The sequence below is a fragment of the Phyllostomus discolor genome, chromosome Y (genome assembly GCF_004126475.2).
Source record: "Phyllostomus discolor isolate MPI-MPIP mPhyDis1 chromosome Y, mPhyDis1.pri.v3, whole genome shotgun sequence".
In the NCBI taxonomy this organism is placed as follows: Eukaryota; Metazoa; Chordata; class Mammalia; order Chiroptera; family Phyllostomidae; genus Phyllostomus; species Phyllostomus discolor.
The window spans coordinates 4,489,896-4,513,853 of record NC_050199.1 but is presented as its reverse complement, the minus strand read 5'-3'; the positions used below and the strand labels follow the sequence as shown (position 1 = coordinate 4,513,853).

Genomic DNA, 23,958 nt, shown 5'->3' with positions numbered 1-23,958 from the left:
CCTAACATTAAGCAGCCCTACCATTCAGCATGGATAGTTCTGCGTGTAGCCTGCTTGCAGCCAACGTCTTGTCATACGTGGGTTAGGCGGCCGCTGGAGTCTCCTTATTTACGGAAATCAATAAAGAACATTCCTCCCTCTTCGTTATATAGTCAATACTCCAAATAAAACTCCCGGCTTTTCACTACTCACACCGGAAAAGAAAAATCGTTTGTCTACCTCTAGCTGAGTTCTATCACCCAGTTAGCAAGGGGCCTTTTCTGGGGCTGCCCTCTTCTTGCCTTCACAAATAACCAACACATCTGTGCCTTCTGTTTTGAAGTCAGTCTGCAGTATAGCGTTAAAAAAGTTAGCGGTGATGCCTTGCTGTACACGTCATCTTCCTTTCCGCCTTTTTGCGCTACCCTTCTTGCCCGCACTACGGGGCCTGCTTAGGGTCAGGCAGTAGCCAAGGCAACTTCCTTTCTCTTCAGACAAAATGGCGGGTGGTGAGGCTAGTGTGTTTTTGGGACAGCCGCATCTTTCTCGTCAGGATCTCGCCACTTTGGTAAGGTTTTGCTATAGAAAAACTACTGAGGCATAAGGATTGCAGGCCCACCCGGGAGGCGTTGACACCAGACCGTAGCAATACTGTCAGGAGCGTGGGTTTGGCTGAGAGCGGAACTCGCTGAACAGCCCTCCCTATATAACGTACACGTGGGTACGTTTGCGAGTTTGGTGTGGGGATGTAAAATTTTGGAGCTTGCCATTAGGAGATGATTCTTTGGAAACTTCGTGGTATTAAATGTTTTTAAAGTCTTTGCCTGTGAAGGTTTCGGAGAAGCACATGTTAAACATACTAAGGGTTCTACCGTTAAACATCCAGGAAGGAACTGTTATAAACTCTCCAGAGTCCTCATTTTAAAATTTGGGCGTCAGGCGAGGGGTCTTAGACCCTCAATGAGGGCCGCCTCACCCTCCTGATTGCTGTCCGAGGGTCAAATGCTATTTTAGAACTGTATAAATATAACTGCCTAACTAAGGCCCAGTAATTAGGGCCCAGGAGCTCTGTGCTGCCAGGTAAAACAAGGTGCGGGACTGGATTAGGCCCTGGCCTTGCCAGCAGTAGCCTACAGCTTCCACTTCTCCTACCTACAGTAAATGGGAATGGAAGGGGTGATAATCATCTCTTTTGCAAATATAAAGAGCCTTTGGCATTGATTAGCTCTTCTCTGGAATATGATGACTGCTTATACACAAAAGGTGATTTTTCCCAAGAATTAAACAACTGAATAGATGGTGGGCAACAGTAAATACTAAATACGAAATTAAAATCCTAGTTTATTTTACCTGCTCTAGTTTTAAAATATTTTATTGCAGGATGTTACCAAGTTGACTCCACTCTCACAAGAAGTTATCAGCAGACAAGCCACAATTAACATAGGTAAGAATAAGTGGTTTCGTAGAGTAGAATTACAGTTCTGAAAGCTTGACTTGTCTGCTCTTGGACAATGAATTTTAATTTCTTGTGCTATAAACAGAATATAGGAGGACAGATATATAATAGTAAACTTCAATCCTGCTAGATTTTTTTAGGAAATAATGTATTCCATTCTTATTTTATAGAGTATGTGTGATGCAAATGCATAGCTACATGAAAAGGCACTATGCTGTGTGCACATGTAGCAGAAATACAAGAAAGAGGTGAAAATGTTTGTTGCACAGGATGATTTTTATTGTTCAATTATAATCATATTCAGTATTGTTTTAGTTTCAGGTGTACAAGCACAGACTTAATTTAAAAACAAGGTTTGTAAAACTCTTGATATGTAAACTTTTACTAAGGAAATATTTTTCATAATTGCCATCTTTGTAACTGTTAGGGTCTTTTCAAACAGAGCCTAGGTTGTGAAAAAAATTCTAAGTCATATACAAGTTTTTAAAGTATATTTATTTGCTGTAATTAAGGATTTTTGTCACTTTTATGGATTTCCTTTTTTTTTTGTATTGGATTTACATACATACTTACCTCACTCAGGTTAATACTGTAAACTTCCTTAGTGTACAAAATTTTCTGTATATTTCAGTTAGTGTTTATTTTAAGGGCATGTAAGATTTTTTGGAGACTAACTGCAAGTTGAGTAATATGTTACCTAACCAAACATGTGATCACGTTTTTTTTTTAGATGTATTTACCATTACAAAGAGTAGAAGGGAGGGAGAAAAAAGGGAAAGTAAATCTGATATGAAAGAGAAACATCCAATGGTTGCCCCTCAAATACCCCCAGCTCGGGACTTGACTCATAATCTAGGCATGTGCCCTGACAGAAATCCAACCCTTGGTCTTTTGGTTTGTGGAAAGATGCCCACCCACAGAGCCAGACCAGTCAAGGCTTGGGTTCATTCCTTAGTTGGGAGGACCTTACATTGAGAGAGGCCACCACACAAAGTGAAATTCATTTGTGGCATGTAAGCTTCTATATTTTATTCTAGAAAGCATCTTTATGATGAATGTTTTGGCGAAGTATGTAGAGGCCAGCATCAAGTTGGCACATACACAGTAGTCACTTACATTTTTCATGCCTAATCTATTATCTGTTTGAGCGTGTTCTTTTGGCTTTATTCATTGGTTTTGCAGGTGGCTGTCCGAAGACCCAGTTATTTCCTGGAATGTATGCTTACCATAGTGGTTAATGAAAATTTTCGTAACTTCCTAAGTTTACTTAGGTTACCTGCTTAGTTTGGGGGTGACATAAATACAGTTTTTGTACAAGGTAGTCAGGTTCATAGCAAGTTCTCTGAAGTTATGTTTCACAAAAATTTTTGCATAGAGAATGATAAATGAAAGGAAAAAAATGACATCATTATTAGTTACAGATTGTTACCTGTCCTTCCATGTTGAGGCCTAAGGCAAGGCAACTTGAACGAATAGATGAAACTGTAAAGCAGAGGAAAAACTTTGTTTTTTTGGTCAACAAATGGAGAAGGGTGAGCCCATGCTCTGAAAACAGCTTTTCTTCTTGGTTAGGGCTTGGGACAGATTTTTAGCATTTTTTAAAAATTCCTTAGTTGAGGAATATTTATTCATTTGAAAGAGAGAGACATCAGTGTGAAAGAGAATCATCCATCAGTTGCCCCCTACATGTGCCCAGGGATTAAACCTGCAGTCTTTTGGTATAGGAAATGATGCTACAACCAAGTGAACCACTCAGCCAAGGCTGTGGAAATTTGAAAAGCAATTAATTGGGTAGGTGGGATTGGCAGGCAGCAACTTCAGGGAAGAGTTGGGGTATGCACATTCTTGCCAACTCTTTGGTGCAAAGCACAAATTTTGGCTAGCAGTGTACATTCTTCCCTTAGGGTATGATTTTCAGTAAGTTGATGAAAACAGGTTCTCCAGAGGTGGGGGTTCCTAGGGGGAGCAGTCTGGAGCAAGCTTGTTCAGTGCTTGAGCTGTCTGTAGTTACTGTGATTAAATGATAGCAGTTTGCCTTAATTCCTGTAAATAAGCATAGCTTTTGATATATTTTAGATACTGGGAACAGTAGGTTCTTCTGTTGACAAGCACAATAACTACAGTGTGTTGTAGCTTTTGTTTTTCTAAGTATAGTGAAATACTTGGTGAAATTGGATGCACATTCATTTTTATTTTTTATTTATTTTTTGTAGGTACAATTGGTCATGTTGCTCATGGAAAATCTACAGTTGTCAAAGCTATTTCTGGAGTTCACACTGTCAGGTTTAAAAATGAGTTAGAAAGAAATATCACAATCAAACTTGGGTATGCTAATGCCAAGGTACATAATGTACTGTGGAAGTAGAAACTAGGTTACTTTAATTGTCAAAGATGCTTTGACAGGTGATAAATTCAGTCTTCTATTTGAAACTTTTAGATTTATAAACTTGATGATGCAAGTTGTCCTCGTCCAGAATGCTATAGATCCTGTGGAAGTAGTACACCTGATGAGTTTCCTACAGACATTCCAGGAACCAAAGGGAACTTCAAATTAGTCAGGTGATTGTTTTTGTGTTAAATATACTTTTTTGTCTTGTGATTGTTCAACTATTTAGTGGAGATCTTAAACAATAATTTAAACCTAAACTTGATGCACATGCATTTTTTCAAAATGTGTCAAATGTAAAAAAAAACCTTGAAGAACATCTTCTCATTAACAAATTTAGTTTGCAAAACTCAAAATTATTTAAAAAAGAGAAATTTAGTCTGCAATAGTTAAAAACTTTTTAAAGTGTATACTAATATAATAAAGGTAAATTTAAGGTCAATTATTTAAACCTAACCTACAATACAGATGTGCAGATTCTCATATGTTTTGAGTGAATGCTCAAAATATACACATATTTGAGGATTAAAAGAATCAAATAGAACTATAACTTTTAGAAGAAAATGCAGGCAATAAAATTTAAGGATCTAAGACTTGTTGAGGTGTTTTTATATATTATGCTATACAGCAGTAAATTACAAAAAATGGGAAAGTTACAGGTCATCAAAATTAAAAATAATTGTGTTGCCAAAGATCTCTTAACAGGATTGCCCTGGCTGATGTGGCTTAATGGATCGAGTGCTAACCTGTGAACCAAAAGTTTGCTGGTTCAATTCCAGTCAGGGCACATGCCTGGGTTGTAGGCCAGGTTCCCAGTAGGGGGCATGTGAGAAGCAACCACAGGTTGATACTCCTCTCCTCCTTTTATCCTCTCTCTAAAAATAAGTAAATTCTTTTAAAAAAATCTGTTAAGAGGATTAAAACACAAGCAACCGGCCTATAGATACTGTTTTCAAATCACATCTCCAGTAATAGACTAAATATATATAAAGAACACTAAAAAATTTAAGTTAAAAGTAAATGATCAAAAAAAGATGCAAGTAGAAAATGGGCAAAATGCATGAAGAGCATGTACATTAGGCAAATTAACACTGCCCTCTAATTCATTAGCATATGTTTTATAAAATTTATATTTAACTTTAATTAGGTTGGGTATTTTCCCAAGCTTATTAGAGCCTTGTCTTTAGGTAACTTTAGGTAAGTTACAACTGCTTATAGCCAGTTTTTATCTGCTTTATAATCTTTATTTATTTAATTATTTAATTAACTTGTAATCTCACTTCATAGTTCTGGTAGCGTCGAGCTTTATAGCCATAGCCAGATTATTTTTGAGGTGGTTTAACTTTAATAACAATGTGACTTGCATATTTGTTAACTGCGTCATATCTGGTTGTTATATCTTGATTGTTAGACATGTTTCCTTTGTTGACTGTCCTGGCCATGACATTTTGATGGCTACTATGCTGAATGGTGCAGCAGTGATGGATGCAGCTCTTCTGTTGATAGGTAAATAATAATCAGAATTTGTTTGATAAATCAATGCAGAATCAATTTCAGATGAAATATTTAAAGGATTTCTACTGGGCACACATGGTAATAAATAAATCCAGGTTCATATTCACATCTGTATATGAAACAATAAGCAAGGTGTATCTGGGGCTGATACTTTGAGAATTCTTATGGTAGTATGCAAAACAAAATTTTTCATGTCAATAGTGCATTTTTCATGCACTAACAAAAATAATGCTATTTTTATTTACAATTATTATATAGAAGTATAGGAGGGTAGTTCATTTTTAATATCTCTGGACTGCCCACAGCAATATCAACATAATGATTTTCTTTAGATACAGATCTCAAACATTCCTATGAAAAGCTTTAGTTAGCCTCCATGGATGCTTTTAAAGTTAGGACTGTGTTGTCTTCTGTATGTTTGTTGTTAAAGAGATTTTGTTATTAGAGGCCACATGCCACATGGAGTTTTGGGCCAAATATGAAGTTGGAGGGCACTCTTCCCACTGCATGTTCACCAAGTTCTGTAAACTATTGTTAACTTTTATAATTCATTAGACTCACTCATCTCACTGAAAACTGAATACTATGAATACTGGGTTATGATTTATTATAGAAAAGTGATGCAGATTAAAATCAGCTAAAGAAAGAGATGCATAGGGCACAGTCCAGGAGGTGTACAGACATGTAGCTTTAATTGTCCTCTGAAGGTAGGGATTACTGTCACATTTTCAGTGTTCAGAGTTTTTATTTAGGTTGTATTATCTACACATAAGGGAGTGATTAACTGTGTGGTAAATTTTAGTCTTCAAATGACTGAACTCTCATGTTCCCAGTCCCCCATTCTAAAATCTTGTGAGTATTAAATGAATCAAATTAGTCTTTCCAGCTTGCCAGCATCTTACTTAAAGACTCATATAGCAGCCACATCTCAAATCTTATGTAGGCAATCATGCCCTGAATAAGGACTGTCCAGTAAGCATTATATGATTTATGTTTAAGAAGCCCAAGACAACTGCTACACTGCTTTTTAAGCAAGATCAAATGCCTCACTACACAGGCTGTACTTTTCAAGAAGCATGTCACATGGTACAAGAGTACTGAACATCACAAATTGGGGAAAATAATCATTGAGATACTAAGAATGATTATTTTTATTTATTTTTAGATAATGTGTTTCCCTTTGGTTAATAAATAACTGTAAAACAAAGTATGTCAGAACCTAGTAAATTAGAATAACTAACATTTAATCACTTTGTGTAGCTAGGGAGTTTTGTTTTCTTTGACTGGAGGTCTCAGGTTACAGGAATCTGACAGCTGTTATGTGAAGACTAGTCTGGGGTTAGGGAACCTGTTTTTTGTTTTTTTTTTTTTTTAATTTCATCATTATTCTATTACAGTTGTCCCAATTTTCCCCCTTTGCCCTCCTCCACCACCCCTCACGCCCCCACACACTTGTACAGTGAATCCCTTACTAGTCCCTTCCCCTTTCCACCATTATTTTCCTCCTCTGTCTGCTCTGGTTACTGTCAGCCTGTTCCATGTTTCCATGCCTGCAGTTCTGTTTTGCTTATTAGGTGGTTTTATTCATTATATTCTCATGTACATCAGATCATATGGTATTTGTCTTTCACTGACTGGCTTATTTCAATTAGTTTAATAATCTCCAGTTCCATTATGCTGTCCAAAAGGGAGGAGTTCTTTCTGCTGTATATCATTGCATTGTGTAAATGTGCCATAGTTTTTTGATAACTCATTTACTGCTGGGCACTTAACACTGTTTCCAGCACTTGGCTATTGTAAATAACATTACTGTGAACATTTGGTGCTTAGGTTCTTTTGAGTTTGTTGATGCAGGATTCTTTAAATATAATCCCAGGAGTGGAATAGCTGGGTTAAAGGCAGTTCCATTTTTAGTGTTTAGAGAAAAATTCCTTACCTTTTTCCATAGTAGCTGCCCAGTCTGCATTACTACCAAGAATGCATTAGGGCCCCCTTCTTGCCACATCCTAGCCAGCACTTATTTATTGATGAAGTCCACTGTGGCACTTCTGAGGTGATATCTCATTGTTTTCTTTTTTTTTTTCCAGTTTTTTTTTCATCCTGTTGTTGTTGTTGTTGTTCAGGTGTGTTTGTCTCCATTTTTACCCCATCATGGCCCCCACCATCCCTCCCCCCAACCCCCTTTGTCTTTGTAGATGTGTCCTTCATACATGTTCTTTAATGCCTCCCGTCCTCAGCCCATTGATTTCTGATTACTGTCAGTTCTTTATTTCAGTGTCTCTGGTTCTATTTTGCCTGCTTATTTGTTCTGTTGATTAGGTTCTACTTATAGGTGAGATCAATGGTATTTCTCTTTCATGGTTTGGCTTGTTTCACTTAGCATAATGCCCTCCAGCTCCATCCAAGCTGTTGCAAAGGGTAGGTGCTCCTTCTTTCTTTCGGCTGCATAGTATTCCATGTGTAAATGTACCAGTTTTATGATCCACTCTCATTTACTTACTGATGGGCACTTAGGTTGCTTTCAGCACTTGGCTGTTGTAAATTGTGCTGCTCTGAATATTGGGGTGCATAGATTCTTTTGGATTGGTGTTTCAGGATCTTTAGTGTATGCAGTTGTATTGCTGAGTCAGAGGAGTTCCATTTTTAGTTTTCTTGAGGCAGTTCCATACTGTTTTCCACAGTGGCTGCACCAGCTTGCATTCCTACCACAGTGTACTAGGGTTCCCTTTTCTGCTTATCCTCAACAGCACTTGTTTGTTGATTTGTTTATGATGGCCATTCTGACCAGTGTGAAGTGGTATCTCACTGTGGTTTTAATTTGCATCACTCTGATGGCTAGTGATGTTGAGCATCCTTTCACATTTCTCTGGGCCCTCTGAATGCCCTCCTTAGAGAAGTGTCTGTTCTGGTCCTTTGCCCATTTTTTAATTAAGATTTTTTTTTGTCTTCCTGGTGTTGGGTCTTATGGGTTCTTTATGTATGTTGGCGGCCAAACTCTTTTCCAGTGTATTATTGACAAATATGTTCTCTCATACAGGTGATTTCTTTTTATTTTGATGATAGTTTCTTTAGCCATGTAGAAGCTTTTTAGTTTGACGTAGCCCCATTTGTTTATTTTTTCCTTTATTTCCCATGGCCTAGATATGTATCAGCAAAAATATTGCTACATGAGATGTGTGAGTTCACTCAAACCTTGCTTCCCACTCACATGGGCTTGTCCATAAAGTGCCCAACTGTTCTTATGACATGACATTTTGAGAGAGACGAACTGCTTTCAAATTGGAAGCCTGAGTCTCTGGAACTTAACTTGAGAAATGATATCTTACCACTTTTGCAATACTGTGGTATTAACTAATTAGATCTATTCCACATTAAAGAGTAGGACTCAAGGATTTCAGTAGCTGAAGTTGGAGATTATTGGGGTTCATATTTGTGGTTATCTACACTCTTAGGTTTTAGTAATTATAATTTATAGATTATATGAAGCACTGTTATGTCTGAAATATTTTGAAGCTAGACAGGGCTGGAATATCCTACAGAGTGGATAGAACCAGAAGAGTACATGTTATGTCTGAGGAAAAGAAAGCTATCTGTAGACTCAGCGCAGCCTAAATTTCTTGATTCTAAACATTGTGCTTTAAAGCTACAAATAGTAGTTAAAAGCCTGGGAGAATCCAAGGAAATCAGTCATCGAGTTTAAACAAAGGCATACAAAGACAGTGGTGTCCAGGAATTTGCTTTGAGTAAAATATCCAAAAGTCTATTCATTTAAGTATGAACTAGTCCTTATTACTCATTTTACTTGATTTCTTTTTATCCTTTATTATCAATTTAGCTGGTAATGAATCTTGTCCTCAACCTCAGACTTCTGAACACCTGGCTGCCATAGAAATTATGAAACTGAAACATATTTTGATTCTACAAAATAAAATTGATTTGGTGAAAGAAAGTCAGGCTAAAGAACAATATGAACAAATCCTTGCATTTGTACAGGGTAAGCTCTAGTATTTAATAAAATATGAATCACTTTTAGAGGCATCCAGATATTTTAATGTAATCATCATAAAGTAAATAATGAGTTGTAAAACTGCTTAATAATTTTTTTTGCTTTTAGCCATCTGATAAAAATGAAATTTGTTTTTGAATTTAGTGTGCTGAAAGTATACCTACTTTCAATAACCTGTTAACTTTTAGTTCGTGACTCAATCTTTCCACATTGTTGATTTGCTTATAGAGATGTTTAGTATTAATTTGTTCTTTGGATAAGGTGATAGTATATACAATCTTATACTTCTTTGAATTTTAAAATAGGGAATGAATTATGGAAACCAAGGGGACAAGCTGTATTTGATAAATGTTACCAATTATTTTTTTTTGCCAAATGTAAATACATTGCTTTAAAATATATATACATACATATATAAAAAACATCTTTATGAGATGGTAGAGTGGGAAATTTTACAAGTATGTCTGTCATCCTTGTGTAGAAGGAATGCTGTTCTTCTCTATTATTTCAGTTCTAGTATATATACTGCCAAATGGAGCACCTAATAGATGTTTCTAAAACTTTCCCAAGCATAGTGAAGTAAATGAATCATCTTTTTTGTTGGTTTGCTGTCTAATTATTCTGACTTATTTTCTTCTCAATGACTACCTATTCCCAGAACTGAAACTGACCATGAGTTCTCTGTAGTGTCCCTTTCTTTAAAAAGTACTATTTTTATTCTGAGAAAAACATTGTGCATATTTTTTGATGTTTGATTTCTTGTCTTGTTAGAAATACTGGCTGTATTGGGCACATGTTGCATAGAAAAGAAAAAGTATAGCTGTAATTTTTTTCTCTTATTTAGTTCATTTCATTTATCAACTTATTTGACATTTAATTAATAAGGAGCAAATGGTTTGTGCCAGCAATGTCTGATTAGCAGTGGGTCTGTAGTTTTCTATTGACACGCTTAACATGTATCTGGGCCTAAATTACATTTTAATGGAAGTCTTTTAAGCAAATTCTTTCCCAGTAGCACAAGTATTTATTCATTTCTCTTTTTCTTACCCTTTTTTAAAAGATTTTATTTATGTACTTTTAGAGAGGGAAGGGAGGGAGGGAGAGAGAGAAACATCCATGTGCAGTTGCTGGGGGCCATGGCCTGCAACCCAGGCATGTGCCCTGACTGGGAATTGAACCTACAATGCTTTGGTTCACAGCCCGTGCTCAATCCACTTAGCTATGCCAGGCAGAGTTTCTTTTATTATGGATACTAATTCTAACCTCACAGAGTTCAGATTTAGAAGGAAAAACAAAATATTGTAGTCTTTATAAACAGAATGTATGAACAGAATGTATGTTTGTTTATAAACAAAACTGTTTATAAACAGTTTTGTATGTTGCTTTTTAAATATTAGCAATTATTTTATGTAGATGTGCAGAACAGCTTGTAGAATTTTGATTAATATTAATTTTGTCATACAGGTACTGTGGCAGAAGGAGCTCCTATTATACCAATTTCTGCTCAGCTAAAATATAATATTGAAGTTGTCTGTGAGTATATTGTAAAGAAAATTCCAGTACCTATAAGAGACTTTATATCAGAACCCCGACTTATTGGTAAGTTTTTAACCTGTTAACTTTTAGTTTGTGACTCAATCTTTCCACATTGTTGATTTGCTTATAGAGATGTTTAGTATTAATTTGTTCTTTGGATAAGGTGATAATATATACAATCTTATACTTCTTTGAATTTTAAAATAGGGAATGAATTATGGAAACCAAGGGCAACTTGTCATTTGAACTTAATGGGGTAAAAAGAAAGCGATTATATTATATTGGTATAGATTAATTCCAAGGTCGTTTTGGCAATGTGAGACTGGATGAGTAACAGGATAGTGAATAAAATATGAATGTTAACTTTTTAAGGAAATAGTTGATTATACTTTTACACTTGTCCCATTTTCCCCCTTTTGTACCTGTCCCCCTGCATACACCCTCCTATCTGCATTCACCACCTCTTAGTTCATGTCCATGGGTCATACATATAAGTTCTTTAGCTTCTAAATTTCCTGTACTATTCTTACCACCCCCCTATCTATTTTCTACCTACCATTTGTGCTTCTTATTCCCTGTACCTTTTCCCCCATTCTCCACCTTCTGCTTACCCACTGATAACCCTCCATGTGATCTCCATTTCTATGATTCTGTTCCTGTTCTAGTTGTTTGCTTACTTTGTTTTTGTTTTGTTTTGTTCTAGGTTCAGTTGTTGATAGTTGTAAGTTTGTTGTCATTTTACTGTTTGTAGTTTTTTATTTTCTTCTATTTTTTCAAATAAACTTCTGTAACATTTCATATATTAAAGGCTTGGTGATGATAAACTCCTTTAATTTTCCCTTACCTGGGAAATGTTTTATCTGCCTTTGCATCCTAAATGATAGCTTTGCTGGATAGAGTAATCTTGGATGTATGTCCTTGCCTTTCATGACTTCTTGAAATACTTCTTTTCAGCCCCTTCTAGCCTATAAGGTCTCTTTTGAGAAATCAGCTGATAGTCTTATGGGAACTCCTTTGTAGGTAACTCGCCATTTCTCTTGCTGCTTTTAAGATTCCCTTTTTATCTTTATCTTGAGTAATGTAATTATAATGTGCCTTGGTGTGTGCTTCCTTGGGTCCAACTTCTTTAAGACTCTCTGAGCTTCCTGGACTTCCTGGAAAGTCTTATTTCCTTTGCCAGATTGGGGAAATTCTTTTTCACTGTTTGTTCAAATAGGTTTTTAATTTCTTGCTTTTCCTATTGTCCTTCTGGCACCTCTATGATTCAGATGTTAAAATGTTTAAAGGTGTCCCAGAGGTTCCTAACCCTTCCCCATTTTTTTTGCATTCTTTGTTCATCCTGTTCCAGTTGGCTGCTTATTTTTCTCTTTTGTTCCAAGTTGTTGATTTGAGTCCCAGTTTCCTTCCCTTCACTGTTGTTTCCTTGTATATTTTCCTTTATTTCACTTTTTGTAACCTTCATTTCTCTCTTCATTTTGTGACCATACTCAACTCATTCTGTGAACATCCTGATTACCAGTATTTTGAACCCTGCCTCTGATAGGTTGACTATTCCTTCATCACTTAGTTCTTTTTCTAGAGTTTTGACCTGTTCATTTGGGCCATATTTCTTTGTCTCAGTGTACCTGGTACCTGTAAGGGGCGGAGCCTTAGGTATTTGCCAGGTCTGGGCAACCCTTTTTGCTACACTGTGGTGCTATGAGGGAGGGGTCAGCAAAGGAACAATGCCACTTTGTTCTGTTTTTGTCCCACTTGCCATCACTTCCATTCTTCCCACAATTGGTCTGTGGCCTTACATGCTGGTTTGCAGGTGGGTGTGTTTGTGTTCATTTTAGGACCCTGTGGGTCTCTTAAACATACTGTCCTGTGAGGCTGGGAGTTTATTCTGCAGCCACAATCTTACAGTCTTTCCCTCCAACTGTGCTTTTGAGTCTTTAGTTTGTTGCCCTGAAACCCAGGGTTTTGAGGCCCATCTCACTCTCCAGCTCTCCCCCAGGCTTCTCTCTGCCAAGTATGTGGGATTGCCTGTGTGATGCTACATCTGCCTCCTTGCCTGCGGGGGTCCTCTGTCCTCCGGGCACTGCCTTGCTTCATCTGTCTCTGCCCCTCCTACCTCTGGTTGAATGTTTCTTAAACTCCTTTGTTCTTGGAATTATATGCAAATGTTTTTCGAGCAGTTCTGGTTGTTCTTTGTTTTTAAATTGGTTGTTTTCCTTCTTTTGGTTGTATGAGGAAGTGAAGCAGTTCTTCCAGCACCTCCATCTTGGCCCCCTCCACCTGATTCTAAATGATAGCTTTGCTAGGTAGAGCAATCTTGGCTGTAGGTCCCCCACTTTTCATGACTTTGAATGTCTTGCCAATTCCTTCTAGCCTGCACAGTTTTCTTTTGAGAAATCAGCAGACTGTCTTATGGGAGCTCCCCTGTAGATAACTAACTTTTCTCTTGCTACTTTTAAGATTCTCTCTTTTATCTTTAACCTTGTGCATTTTAATTGTGATGTATCTTGGAGTGGGCCTCTTTGCATCCATCTTGTTTCAGACTTTCTGTCCTTCCTGGACTTGCATGTCTATTTCCTTCACCAACTTAGGGAAATTTTCTTTCATTATTGTTTCAAAGAGATTGCAAGTTGTTTCCTGTTTTTGTTCTGCTAGCGTCTCTGTGATGCAAATGTTGGAACACTTACACTACCCTTGGTTTTCTTGGATTCATTTTTATTTCTAGTTCTATTTGGTTTCTTGTTTTCTTATGTTCTAAATAATAGGTTTCATTCTCGACTTCATTCACTCTATACTTTTATATTCCTATAAACTGCTCTTATGTCAGTTAGTGTATCCTTTGTTTCTGACTGGATCTTTTTATGTTGTTGAGGTCCACACAAAGTTTCTTTAGCATCCCTATAACCAGTGTTTTAAGGATAGATTGCTTATTTCCATTTTGTTGAGCTCTTTTTCTGCAGTGTTTTTTCTTTCATTTGGGCCATGTTTCTTTGTCTCCTCATTTTGATGTTTGTTTTTATGTATTACATAGAGCTGTTGTGACTCTGCCTTGGTTGTGTGGCCAAATGTAGTAGGTGTCCTATAGGGTCCAGGGCACAGCCTCGTTTGTTATTTAAGCTGGGTACTTGAGGTGCACCCTTAGTGAGCTAAGTACACTTTCTTTTGAGGTTAAGCCTTAGTTGCTGTTGGGAGGTCAATGGGAGCAATTTACCCAGGCTAGTCAGCTGTAGGGACTGGCTATGACCTCTGATCACCAACCTCCACCCTCATGGAGAATCAGCTGTGCAGGGTCAGGGAGGTGGTGCTCCAACATCCTGGAGCTACCTGTAGCTATCCACCGGATATATTGGCCCTGGGGTTTTCTGGGTGGTGCACACCAAGGGCAGCCACTGCCTGTGTTTTGCCTGGGGCCACACTGCCTGAGCTATATAGAGCAATCTGAGGTGGCTGCTACTTGTGCTGGGGTTGGAGATTCCCAGGTGAAGCCAGCTGTGAACCTAGGCTGACTGCTGCTAATGCCATACATGGGGCCACCCTCAGCAAGAGGTATGGGGGCTGAGGGCTTGCTGAAGCCAGCAGTTGCTTATTTGTCAAGATTTAGGAAGATGTGGAACGTGAGCCAAGACCAGGTGTTCATCTGGAAAAGCCACTATTAACAGCAGGGTGGGCCTGTAAAGTTGGGTGGGGTGGAGCCTCAGGGAATCCTTGGTTCAAACAGTGTTAGCCAGGTTCATGAACTCTCAGATATGACATCCACCTGCTGGATATGTGGCTCTGTGGGAGGAGGGTTCAGAAAAGGGACAGTGGCCTTTACCTACTTTCCTGTTGGGGAGAAGGCTGTCCCCCAACTCTAGCCTTGACACCAGACACTTCAGTTCCTCCTCATGTGCCACTGGTACCTTTCAAACTGCTGTCCTGTGCTGGAGTCCAGAGTCTGAATAGGTGAGTCTGTGATCGGGTTCTTTGAGAGGAACTCCTTGGGAATCCAGTAGCTTCTTCCACTGACTCAATACCTGCTGGTTTTTACAGCTAGATGTTATGGGGTTTGTCTGCCTAGCACTGGACCCCTAGGCTAGGGAGCCTGGTGTGAGGCTGGGGCCCTTTGCTCCAAGATATCCCTCTAATATTCTTATCTACTACACATGGATGTGGGTCCAGCCCATTCAGTGTCACTGCATCTCTGCCTCTCCAACCAGTCTTGGTAGATGTGGTTTCTTTAATTCTGTGTATTGGACTTCCATTCAATATTATAGTATCTGATGGCTCTGAGTGATTATTGTTCTATAGTTAAGTTGTATTTTTTGATGTGGTTGTGTGAGGAGGGAAGCTATGTTTACCTATACCTCCATCTTCACTGGAGGTCTGGCAGATTTGGTTTCTTCTGAGACCTCTCTTTGTCTTGCAGGGAGCCAGCATGATGCTCTGTCATCACTTCATCTTTCCTCTGTGTGTGTGTTTGTGCATCCCTGTCATCTTTGGTGTGTCCAAATTTCCTGTTGGAAACATCTAGTCAGCCAAGTAGGGCCCACCCATTGGTCTCAGTTGACCTTAATTTCCCCATAAAGGCCCAGTCTTCTAATTGTCACATTTTGAAGTATCTGTGTATACTAGTTAAGACCCAGAATGAATGGGGAAGGAATAGTTTGGCCCAGAACAGTCACACTTTCACATAATTATATTCATACATGTTTATATTCTTTATAATAGTTACATTGTATCCCATATTATCAGTAAAACATAACCATGTCACTTACTGATTACTATTTTCATTTTTCCATTAAAATATGACTATAAGAACATGGGAATAATACTTTCCCCATAATTCAACTCTGAGGTGTAGATCTCAAGTGGCTACTTGTGAAGAATATGTCATTTGAATAAATATTTCTTTTAATTAAAATAACAGGAAGAGCTTTATTGTTTCTTCCTCCTGTTTTCCCAGTTATTAGGTCCTTTGATGTCAATAAACCTGGCTGTGAGGTTGATGACCTGAAAGGTGGTGTGGCAGGTGGTAGTATTTTAAAAGGAGTATTAAAGGTAAACTGAATTTTAAACTCTTTTTTACAGGAACAATAAAAAATTTAAAAATTAAGTACATTGGTATATAGTGTGTGTATATGTATATTTTGTACTTTAAATGTCTTATTTAAATTGTATATTTCATATAGTGATTGCTTAATAATTGAGTGGTTGTTACTTTGTCTTATACATTTCTAAATTTTTATTCTTTTTAAAGTAATTTTTGAAATTATTCTCCCAAATAGGAGTGTCTTTTTAGTAACAATTTACCAGTAAGGATTATTTACCCACAAATGGTAATTGTGTTGTTCCAAATATTTTAATTACTCATTTATATGTTTCAGGTGGGCCAGGAGATAGAAGTCAGACCTGGTATTGTTTCCAAAGATAGTGAAGGAAAACTTATGTGTAAACCAATCTTTTCCAAAATTGTATCACTTTTTGCAGAACATAATGATCTTCAATATGCTGCTCCAGGGGGTCTTATTGGTATGAAACTTACTTTCATCCATAAGCTTTTATTAGTGGCTAGTCATGTTACTTTTTGTGTGAAATGAATTATCTAAGACTATCTCTAGTGAGAAATTTTAACTCAAAAATGGGGAGTACAATGGGCAGATGTGTACTTAGTTAAGTTGTTAATTTTAGAGTACAAAGTAACTTTATACATTTGTAAGAAAATATATTTTGGTTTTATGTATAGGGTAAGTTCAACAATAACAAACTTTTATAATTTAGCATTTAATACACAGGATGGGGCAAAAGAGGGATTACAGTTGTTTGTATGAAAAATAATACAATAATTAGTAAATAATAATACAAGAATAATCTGTTCTGTGTACTCACTACTATAAATCTCCTTTTGCCAGACCCTGTACATCATTGTAATCTTACTTACACTATTTTGTTTATTTTTTTGTAAATTTTTACAGATGTTAACTGTGATACAAATATCATGATATAAATACCACATATCATGATACAAATATTGCATATTATATCAAATATCACATAGCATATTTTTATTATCAGCTGAGGTTGACAATAAAAATAACTTCATCTTGAAGGACTGTTTATGGCTAGTTTCTTACTGTTCAGTTTGTTGCCAATCACTGGGAAAAGCTAAGATTTTGTGAGAGGTTCTGTTGCCATTTTCCTTATTATCATTAAAGAAGAAAATGTTAGATAAAGAAAGATTTTGTCTTTCTGTGGTGTGTTTTAGCTATGTTAGAGCACTTTGAAATGTCATCTCATTACATGAGGCCCTGGTTTCTAATTAGAAGTCAGCTCTAAACATTGAGGATCCCTTGTGCATTTTGAGTTACATTTTTCCTGTTTTTAACACTTTGGTGTGACATTTCTTACTGTGGATTGCTTCAAGTTTATCCTATATAGATTTTGTTGAGCTTTTTTGGATGTATAAATTAATATTTTTTCCTGCTGTTTTTGAATCAAATCTGAGATGTTTTCTACCATTGTTTCTTAATTCCTTTATCACTTTCTCTTCTCTCTCAATGTTGTCTCATAGATCCTCAGACTCGGTTCATTTTTGTTTTTATTTCTGTTCAAAATGAATTATCTCCATTGCTCTGTATTCAGATTTGGCTATTCTTGCTTCTTAAATCTGCTTTTGAGCTTTTTTGGTGATTTATTTTAATAATTCTATTTGATTCTGGAATGTTTCTTTGATTTTCTTATAAAATATTGTTGATGATATATACATAGTGAGAAATCATTCTCATATTTTTGGTTCTTTAATCATAGCTTTTTTCTAGCCCTTAGAACACATTTAAAATATGCTGCCATAAAGGATTTGTTTAGTAAGTCTAAGATTTCCAGTATGTATGGACAGTAGTTTTTGAATTATTTTTGTACTGTATAAGGGCCATACTTAATACTTTCCATGTCTCTTGATTTTTTTGTTGAAAGAACATTTTAAGTAATGTAGTGTGGTAACTCTTTGGGGGAATGGAAAATCTATTCCCCTAAAAGCTTTATTGCCACTTGTTCTACTGGTTGTTGCTTATTTAGTAGCTTGTGAACAGTTGAATAATCTCTGATGTTCATGTGTGCCCACTGTAGTGTATACTTAGTTGAGTGTTAGACTAGTGATTGAACAAGGAGTGATTTTGTCAGTGCCTAAAAGCAAGGTCTTGCAGTTATTACTCTATGTGTATGTTGGTGCTTGCCTTCAGTATTCATCCAGGTAGTTTACAGCTTTACCTTCTCTTCTAGCTTAAGTCCAAGTAGAAGTGAGAGCTTAAGGCTTTCTAAATTCTTTCCTGGACATATTCACAGATGTACACATGCATACCATCTTTTAGATTTGTAGGAATGTGTCAGGCTTTTCAAAGCTCCCATGAACATCCAAACTTCTTTCTCTTAAGCATTTTGGTTAGAATATTATTTGTGCAGTTAGTATTCTTCAGTTCTTTGGGGAAAAGACATTTCACACTCAGCATGTAGACAGCCCTCAAAGTGGAATCTTCCAGGGAAACAGACAAATCAAATGGTAATCCTCAGGAAATGAGATTTTAAAGGAGCTCTAGCCCTGTTGTCACTACAGGACTGCCAACCTCTTGGTTTTCACCACAAAGTTGTGTTGTTTACAATATTGCCACAGAGCTAGTGAACAGGGATTGGACTAGGACAAGTTAAAATATCCTCAGTTTGCCGGTCTTATTAGAGATCTTCCTTCCTGCCTTCCTTCCTATTCTCTACAAATTGCTGCAAGCCTTTGTGTGAATTTTAGGGTTTGGAAAATGATTTAGACATTTTGGCAGATTTAAACAAAAAATTGCTTGTTTTTTTAAAAATTGCCCAGACTGGTATGGCCCAGTGGATTGAGTGCAGGCCAGCAAACCAAAGGGTCACCAGTTTGATTCCCAGTATGGGCTCTTGCTCTGGTTGTGGGCCAGGTCCCCAGTAGGGGGCATGCAGGAGGCAATCACACATTTATCCTTCTTTCTGCCTCTTTCTCCTTCCCTTTCCCTCTCTCTGAAAATAAATAAAATCTTAAAAAAAAAAAAACACTCCAGTTTCCTCCTAAAATCTAATAAAAGCTGACCTTCCCTTTGAATAAATAAATAGTATTTATGGAGAAGAGCATTTTGGAGGGGTTTTATTCTGCCATTTCAGTGACATCATCTATTTGCTCTATTTACATTTTGCATTGTTTCAGTAATAGTTTTCTGAATATGATCTTGTATTTTTTAGCAAATTCAGAAATTACTGTCATGTAATTGTTTATTATACCATTGTACAAATATGTAGGTAAAATAATATAGTAACCAGCCTGTGTCAAATTAACTGACCGCTGTTGGTACCAATTCCACACCAACTTGAACCCCAGTTTGGGATGTGAAGAAGGAAACCTTATTCAGTTGTGATGTAGCTCAATTGTGCATGGATGGTCCTCACTACTCACATGGAAGGCCCCTCTCTAGCTAGATAGCTCTGTCTTGCTCTGCTCTGCTGTGGTGACACATCTTTATTGTATCAACTCCACTGTGAGGAGAGCTGCTCCACAACTCCATGGTGTTCAGTCTTTTGCAGAAAGGAAAATTGCATTCTCTGTACAAAGGAGAGCTGACTTGTATAGAGAGATTTGTTGGTCTAAAAAGCAGTTTTGATTGGTCAGTTAAACGCTAGGAGGGCTGTAAGTTGTCCATCTTGGATGGAAAGGGGAAAACCTCAATCCTATTGGTTGAAATAGGTCCAAGAACTGCCTTGTAAGCATGGCTCAGATGGTAGAAACAGTACAGGCAGGCAGCTTGGTTCACGCTTCTTCCTGAATTGCAACTTGCATGAGAGTTCCCTCTTTAAAACAGTTGCTAGGTTTCATGTTTAAATCTTTGTCTAGTTAGCCACCAGGAGTCCTTTTTTTGGCAGGTATTTTCCTTCTCAGAGTCAACACCTATATACTTCCAACAAACATTAACAACTACTTTATTTCTGTAAATTAATTATTATGAAATGTGCATATTTTGATCTTTAAGACAAAATATCTTACAAATAACATTTATTTTGAGTTATGCAGGTGCCTCATTTTTCTTTTATAATCTAATTAAAAATCTTTTTTTTTTTTTTTTAATTTTCCAACACTGGTTTCCAATGTTCTTGTTTTTTGAGATAAGGCAGGGATTTTGTATGGGAGCAGTACATGATTTGGGTTATGTAGCCATGATGTGGCATAAGCATTATTTAACAGGGTTAAAATGTATAGATATGTGTACTGGTTTGACTGACTTTACCTTTGTAAATATTTTAAGAAATAAAAAGTTGGAAATATATATATCTTATTTATAATCAGGAGTTGGAACAAAAATTGACCCCACTTTGTGCCGTGCTGACAGAATGGTGGGGCAGGTGGTTGGTGCAGTTGGAGCATTACCAGAGATCTTCACAGAATTAGAAATCTCCTATTTTCTACTTAGACGGCTTCTTGGTGTACGTACAGAAGGGGACAAAAAAGCAGCAAAGGTAACTGCTTTTTGTAATTCAGAAACACAGAGCATAATGTTTCAACCTGTTTTGTTTCATTCTTTTACAATTAAAATTACAAACAGGACAAGGTGAAAATTTTAGAATTTTTCATATGGCAACCAGCTATAAAGTCAATTTACTTACTAAGTTATTGGAGTAACAGAAATTTTAGTGTACAACTTTATTATACAAAGTTTCTATATTATATTGTGTGCCCACCACACAAAATATAATTTCTTTCAGTGACTACATATTTGACACCGTTTAAGCCCCCTTCCCTTCTTCCCTTTGGTTACCTCCATTTTTTTGTCTGTATAAGTTTGTTTTTATCTTTGTTTGGTGTGTTTATTTGTTGCTCTTTTTTAATACATCCTACACTTGAGTGAAATCATAGCTTTTGCTCTTTTTCATCTGACTTATTTCACTTAGCATACTGCTTTCAAGATGCATCCATGTTATTATAAGTAGCAGTATTTTCTTAAAGTTGAATAATAATCCATTATATATATGTACCAAATCTTCCTTATCTTACCCCCTAGTGAAGGATACTTCAGTTGTTCCCATATCTCAGACACCTTACTGAAGTTATTTTCTCCCATATGGTTGCCATTTTTTTAATGTATACTCATTTATTCCTTTTTCCTCTTAATTTCTTTGCCTTTGTGGTCAAATTTATTAAATCTCTAAGACCAACATCCATAAACTTACTACATATATTTTCTTCTATGTATTTAATTGTTTCAGGTCTTAAATTTAGGTCTTCGACCCATTTTGAGTTAATTTTTATACATGGGGACAAACTGATCTAGTTTCATCCTTTTGCATCTGGCTTTCCATTTTTCCCAGTATCATTTGTTAATTGAAGAGGTTTTCTTTTCTCTATTGTATTTTTTTGCTCCTTTATAAAAAGTTATTTGCGCTCTGGCTGGCATAGCTCAGTGGATTGAGCGCGGGCTGCAAACCAAAGTGTCCCAGGTTCGATTCCCAGCCAGGGTACATTCCTGGGTTGCAGGCCACACCCCCTAGCAACTGCACATTGATGCCTCTCTCTCTCTCTCTCTCTCTCTCTCTCTCTCTCTCTCTCTCTCTCTCTCTCTCTCTTCCCTCCCTAAAAATAAACAAATAAAATCTTTTTTAAAAAAAAATAAATAAATAATTATTTGCTAACATACAATACAAGTAGTTTTATTTATGGGCGTTCAATTTCATTACAGTGGTTAATGTGTCTTTTTCTGCCAGTATATGCTATTTTGATTATTATCTTTTTGTAATTTAGGCTAGTCAGGAAGTGTGATACTTTAACTTCATTCTTTTTTTAAGGATCGCTTGGCTATTCTGAGTATCTTGTGGTTCCATACAAATTTGAGGATTTGTGAAGAATGAATTAATAAAAGCTTATGGCATATATTATAAATACTATGTCTAACATATATATGACTTAAAAAACAAGATTTGGTTGGCAGAGATACAGCACTCGTACTTTTGACAAAGTACAAATTTATTATTTATTTTTAAAAATCAGTTTGGTGACAGTTAACCAAAATTTAAATGTACAGTTACTGTTCCAGTAATTTTACTTCAAGTGGTCTTATTAAACAGCAGTAGAAAAATGCCGCTTAGAAAGGAGTGAGTTCTGGCCATTTGCCTAAGTTAGTTGAAGTTCCATCCTATACCAGAAAGTTAGGGTTCATTCTCTAGTCAGGGCACATACCTAGGTTGCAGGTTTGATCCCTGGTTGGGATGTGTACAGGAGGCAGCTGGTTTGGGGTGGGGGGTGGTGTGTGTTGTGTCTTTCCCTTCCTTTATTTTTGTCTTAAGTAGCAAAGGAGCAGTGTAGAATTTTTATATGAACTTTAACAGTGTGGTTTTTTATAGTAACAAAAAGTCCCCTTTACAACTGTGAGATTCTATTCTCCAGTTTTTCTTTAGGTTTTACTGATGATTCCTGCGGTGTACTTAAAATTTTACCTTTTCAGATATGCAATCTTAAATTCAGTGTATGTGTCTTCTTCACATTCCAGTACTCTAAATCCTAAGTATTTCATCATAGAGTCCTTTACAAATTAGGAAGGAATTATAGACAAGAGAAAGCAATAGGAAAGATTGTTTTGAGTATGACTCATGTGTGTTTTTTGGAGTTCCTTTAGGAAAGATTTATTTGTTTTAATCTGACTTTAGTGAAACCAGAAGTCCTTAAAAACACTGATCTGTATTTGAGAAGTAGGCTGTAAGTATAGGCAACATCTATAAACAGTATAGCAGTTAATAATTATCTAGTAGTAGGTGTAACCCTATTTTACAGATATAAGAAAGTTTATGTCACATGAATGGAATTAGATCTGTAGAACCCATTTAATTATTGAATTACTGTGTAACTGTTCCTTTCAGGGAATTTTATAAACTTTTTTCCCAAAACTTGGTAAACCCTTTCTTTAAAATTTTAAGTTTCATTGATTAATCTGTGTTATACTTAATAGCTTATTTTAGAGTAAGACCTTGAATATGTTCATTGAGTGCTAAATAAGACTTCTGTTTTAACACCTGCAATCTATTCTTCCAATAGCATCACAGTGTAATTTGTGCAGAATTTTTTCTTGTTCTTGTAGTTTACATCTAGTAGTAGTTATTCAATTCTCACTTTATGTTGTAAAGCATTTCTTTGATGTTAGCCTTCTTTTTTTTTTTTTTTAATTAACTTCCCTAGGTGCAAAAGCTGTCTAAGAATGAAGTGCTCATGGTAAACATAGGATCCCTGTCTACAGGAGGAAGAGTCAGTGCAGTCAAGGCTGATTTGGGCAAAATAGTTCTCACTAATCCTGTGTGCACAGAAGTAGGAGAAAAAATTGCCCTTAGCCGAAGAGTTGAGAAACACTGGCGGTAAGTTTGTCAACCTTGCCACTTTTTAAGCAAGAAAGAGACCATATGTTCTTGTAGTATATTTGTCTTTGTGGTATATGTGCATGTGCACTCTTCCACATATACTTTTCCTTGATTTTAATAATTTTCATGGTTTAACTCTGAGTTGTATATTTGAATGACTGAAATCTGTGTTTCCAATCCTGATTAAGCTACAGTTTACTTTTTACTCCAGCTATTACAGTTGTTCATTGTTTAATCTGATACATTTTATTCCAAATCAATTTTAGGTTTTTTTTACTTACAATGTATTCATAGTCATAGATATGCACATATGTAAACATACAGTTTTTTCTAAACCTCTGTGTAGGTTTCATTAACATTGATAAAATAGTGAAAACTATACTCCATATTCTTGTGTTGTCATTTATCTTCATATTGACCTTTATTGATTGGTTTTCCTTGCCCCAGTCCTTGGTCCTTTTTGTATTTCTGTGGTCTCTTTTAACATGTGACTCTTTCAGCCTTTGTCTTAATATGAATTTAAATAATGCAAGCCAGGTAATTTGTGGAATGTTCCTCAATTTGAGTTTGTCTGATATTTTCTCTTATTAAAAGTAGGTTATATATTCTAGGACAGAATGTTGTCTTGATGATGGGTGTTGTATTCATATCCAGAATCATATTCAGAGACATGGAATATCTGGCTGCACCTAATCAATT

The 23,958-nt window shown here is 36.4% G+C and overlaps 1 protein-coding gene and 1 non-coding gene across 2 annotated transcripts in view; one reads left to right on the top strand and one right to left on the bottom strand.

Moving 5' to 3' along the window:
• Nucleotides 1-392: 392 nt before the first annotated feature.
• The window catches only part of LOC114489881 (eukaryotic translation initiation factor 2 subunit 3, Y-linked), a 35,059-nt gene continuing 11,493 nt past the window's right edge, over nucleotides 393-23,958 (top strand). The window contains exons 1-11 of the mRNA XM_028503725.2: nucleotides 393-547; nucleotides 1,360-1,423; nucleotides 3,649-3,776; nucleotides 3,873-3,994; nucleotides 5,233-5,327; nucleotides 9,172-9,330; nucleotides 10,807-10,941; nucleotides 15,818-15,912; nucleotides 16,239-16,383; nucleotides 20,207-20,376; nucleotides 23,084-23,256. Coding sequence (XP_028359526.1) covers nucleotides 479-547; nucleotides 1,360-1,423; nucleotides 3,649-3,776; nucleotides 3,873-3,994; nucleotides 5,233-5,327; nucleotides 9,172-9,330; nucleotides 10,807-10,941; nucleotides 15,818-15,912; nucleotides 16,239-16,383; nucleotides 20,207-20,376; nucleotides 23,084-23,256 — 1,355 coding nt within the window. The 5' untranslated portion in view covers nucleotides 393-478. The remainder of the gene's footprint in view (nucleotides 548-1,359; nucleotides 1,424-3,648; nucleotides 3,777-3,872; nucleotides 3,995-5,232; nucleotides 5,328-9,171; nucleotides 9,331-10,806; nucleotides 10,942-15,817; nucleotides 15,913-16,238; nucleotides 16,384-20,206; nucleotides 20,377-23,083; nucleotides 23,257-23,958) is intronic.
• On the bottom strand, nucleotides 9,779-9,883 carry LOC114489905. The gene has a single exon (XR_003683926.1). It is a non-coding gene; the product is annotated as a U6 spliceosomal RNA (small nuclear RNA).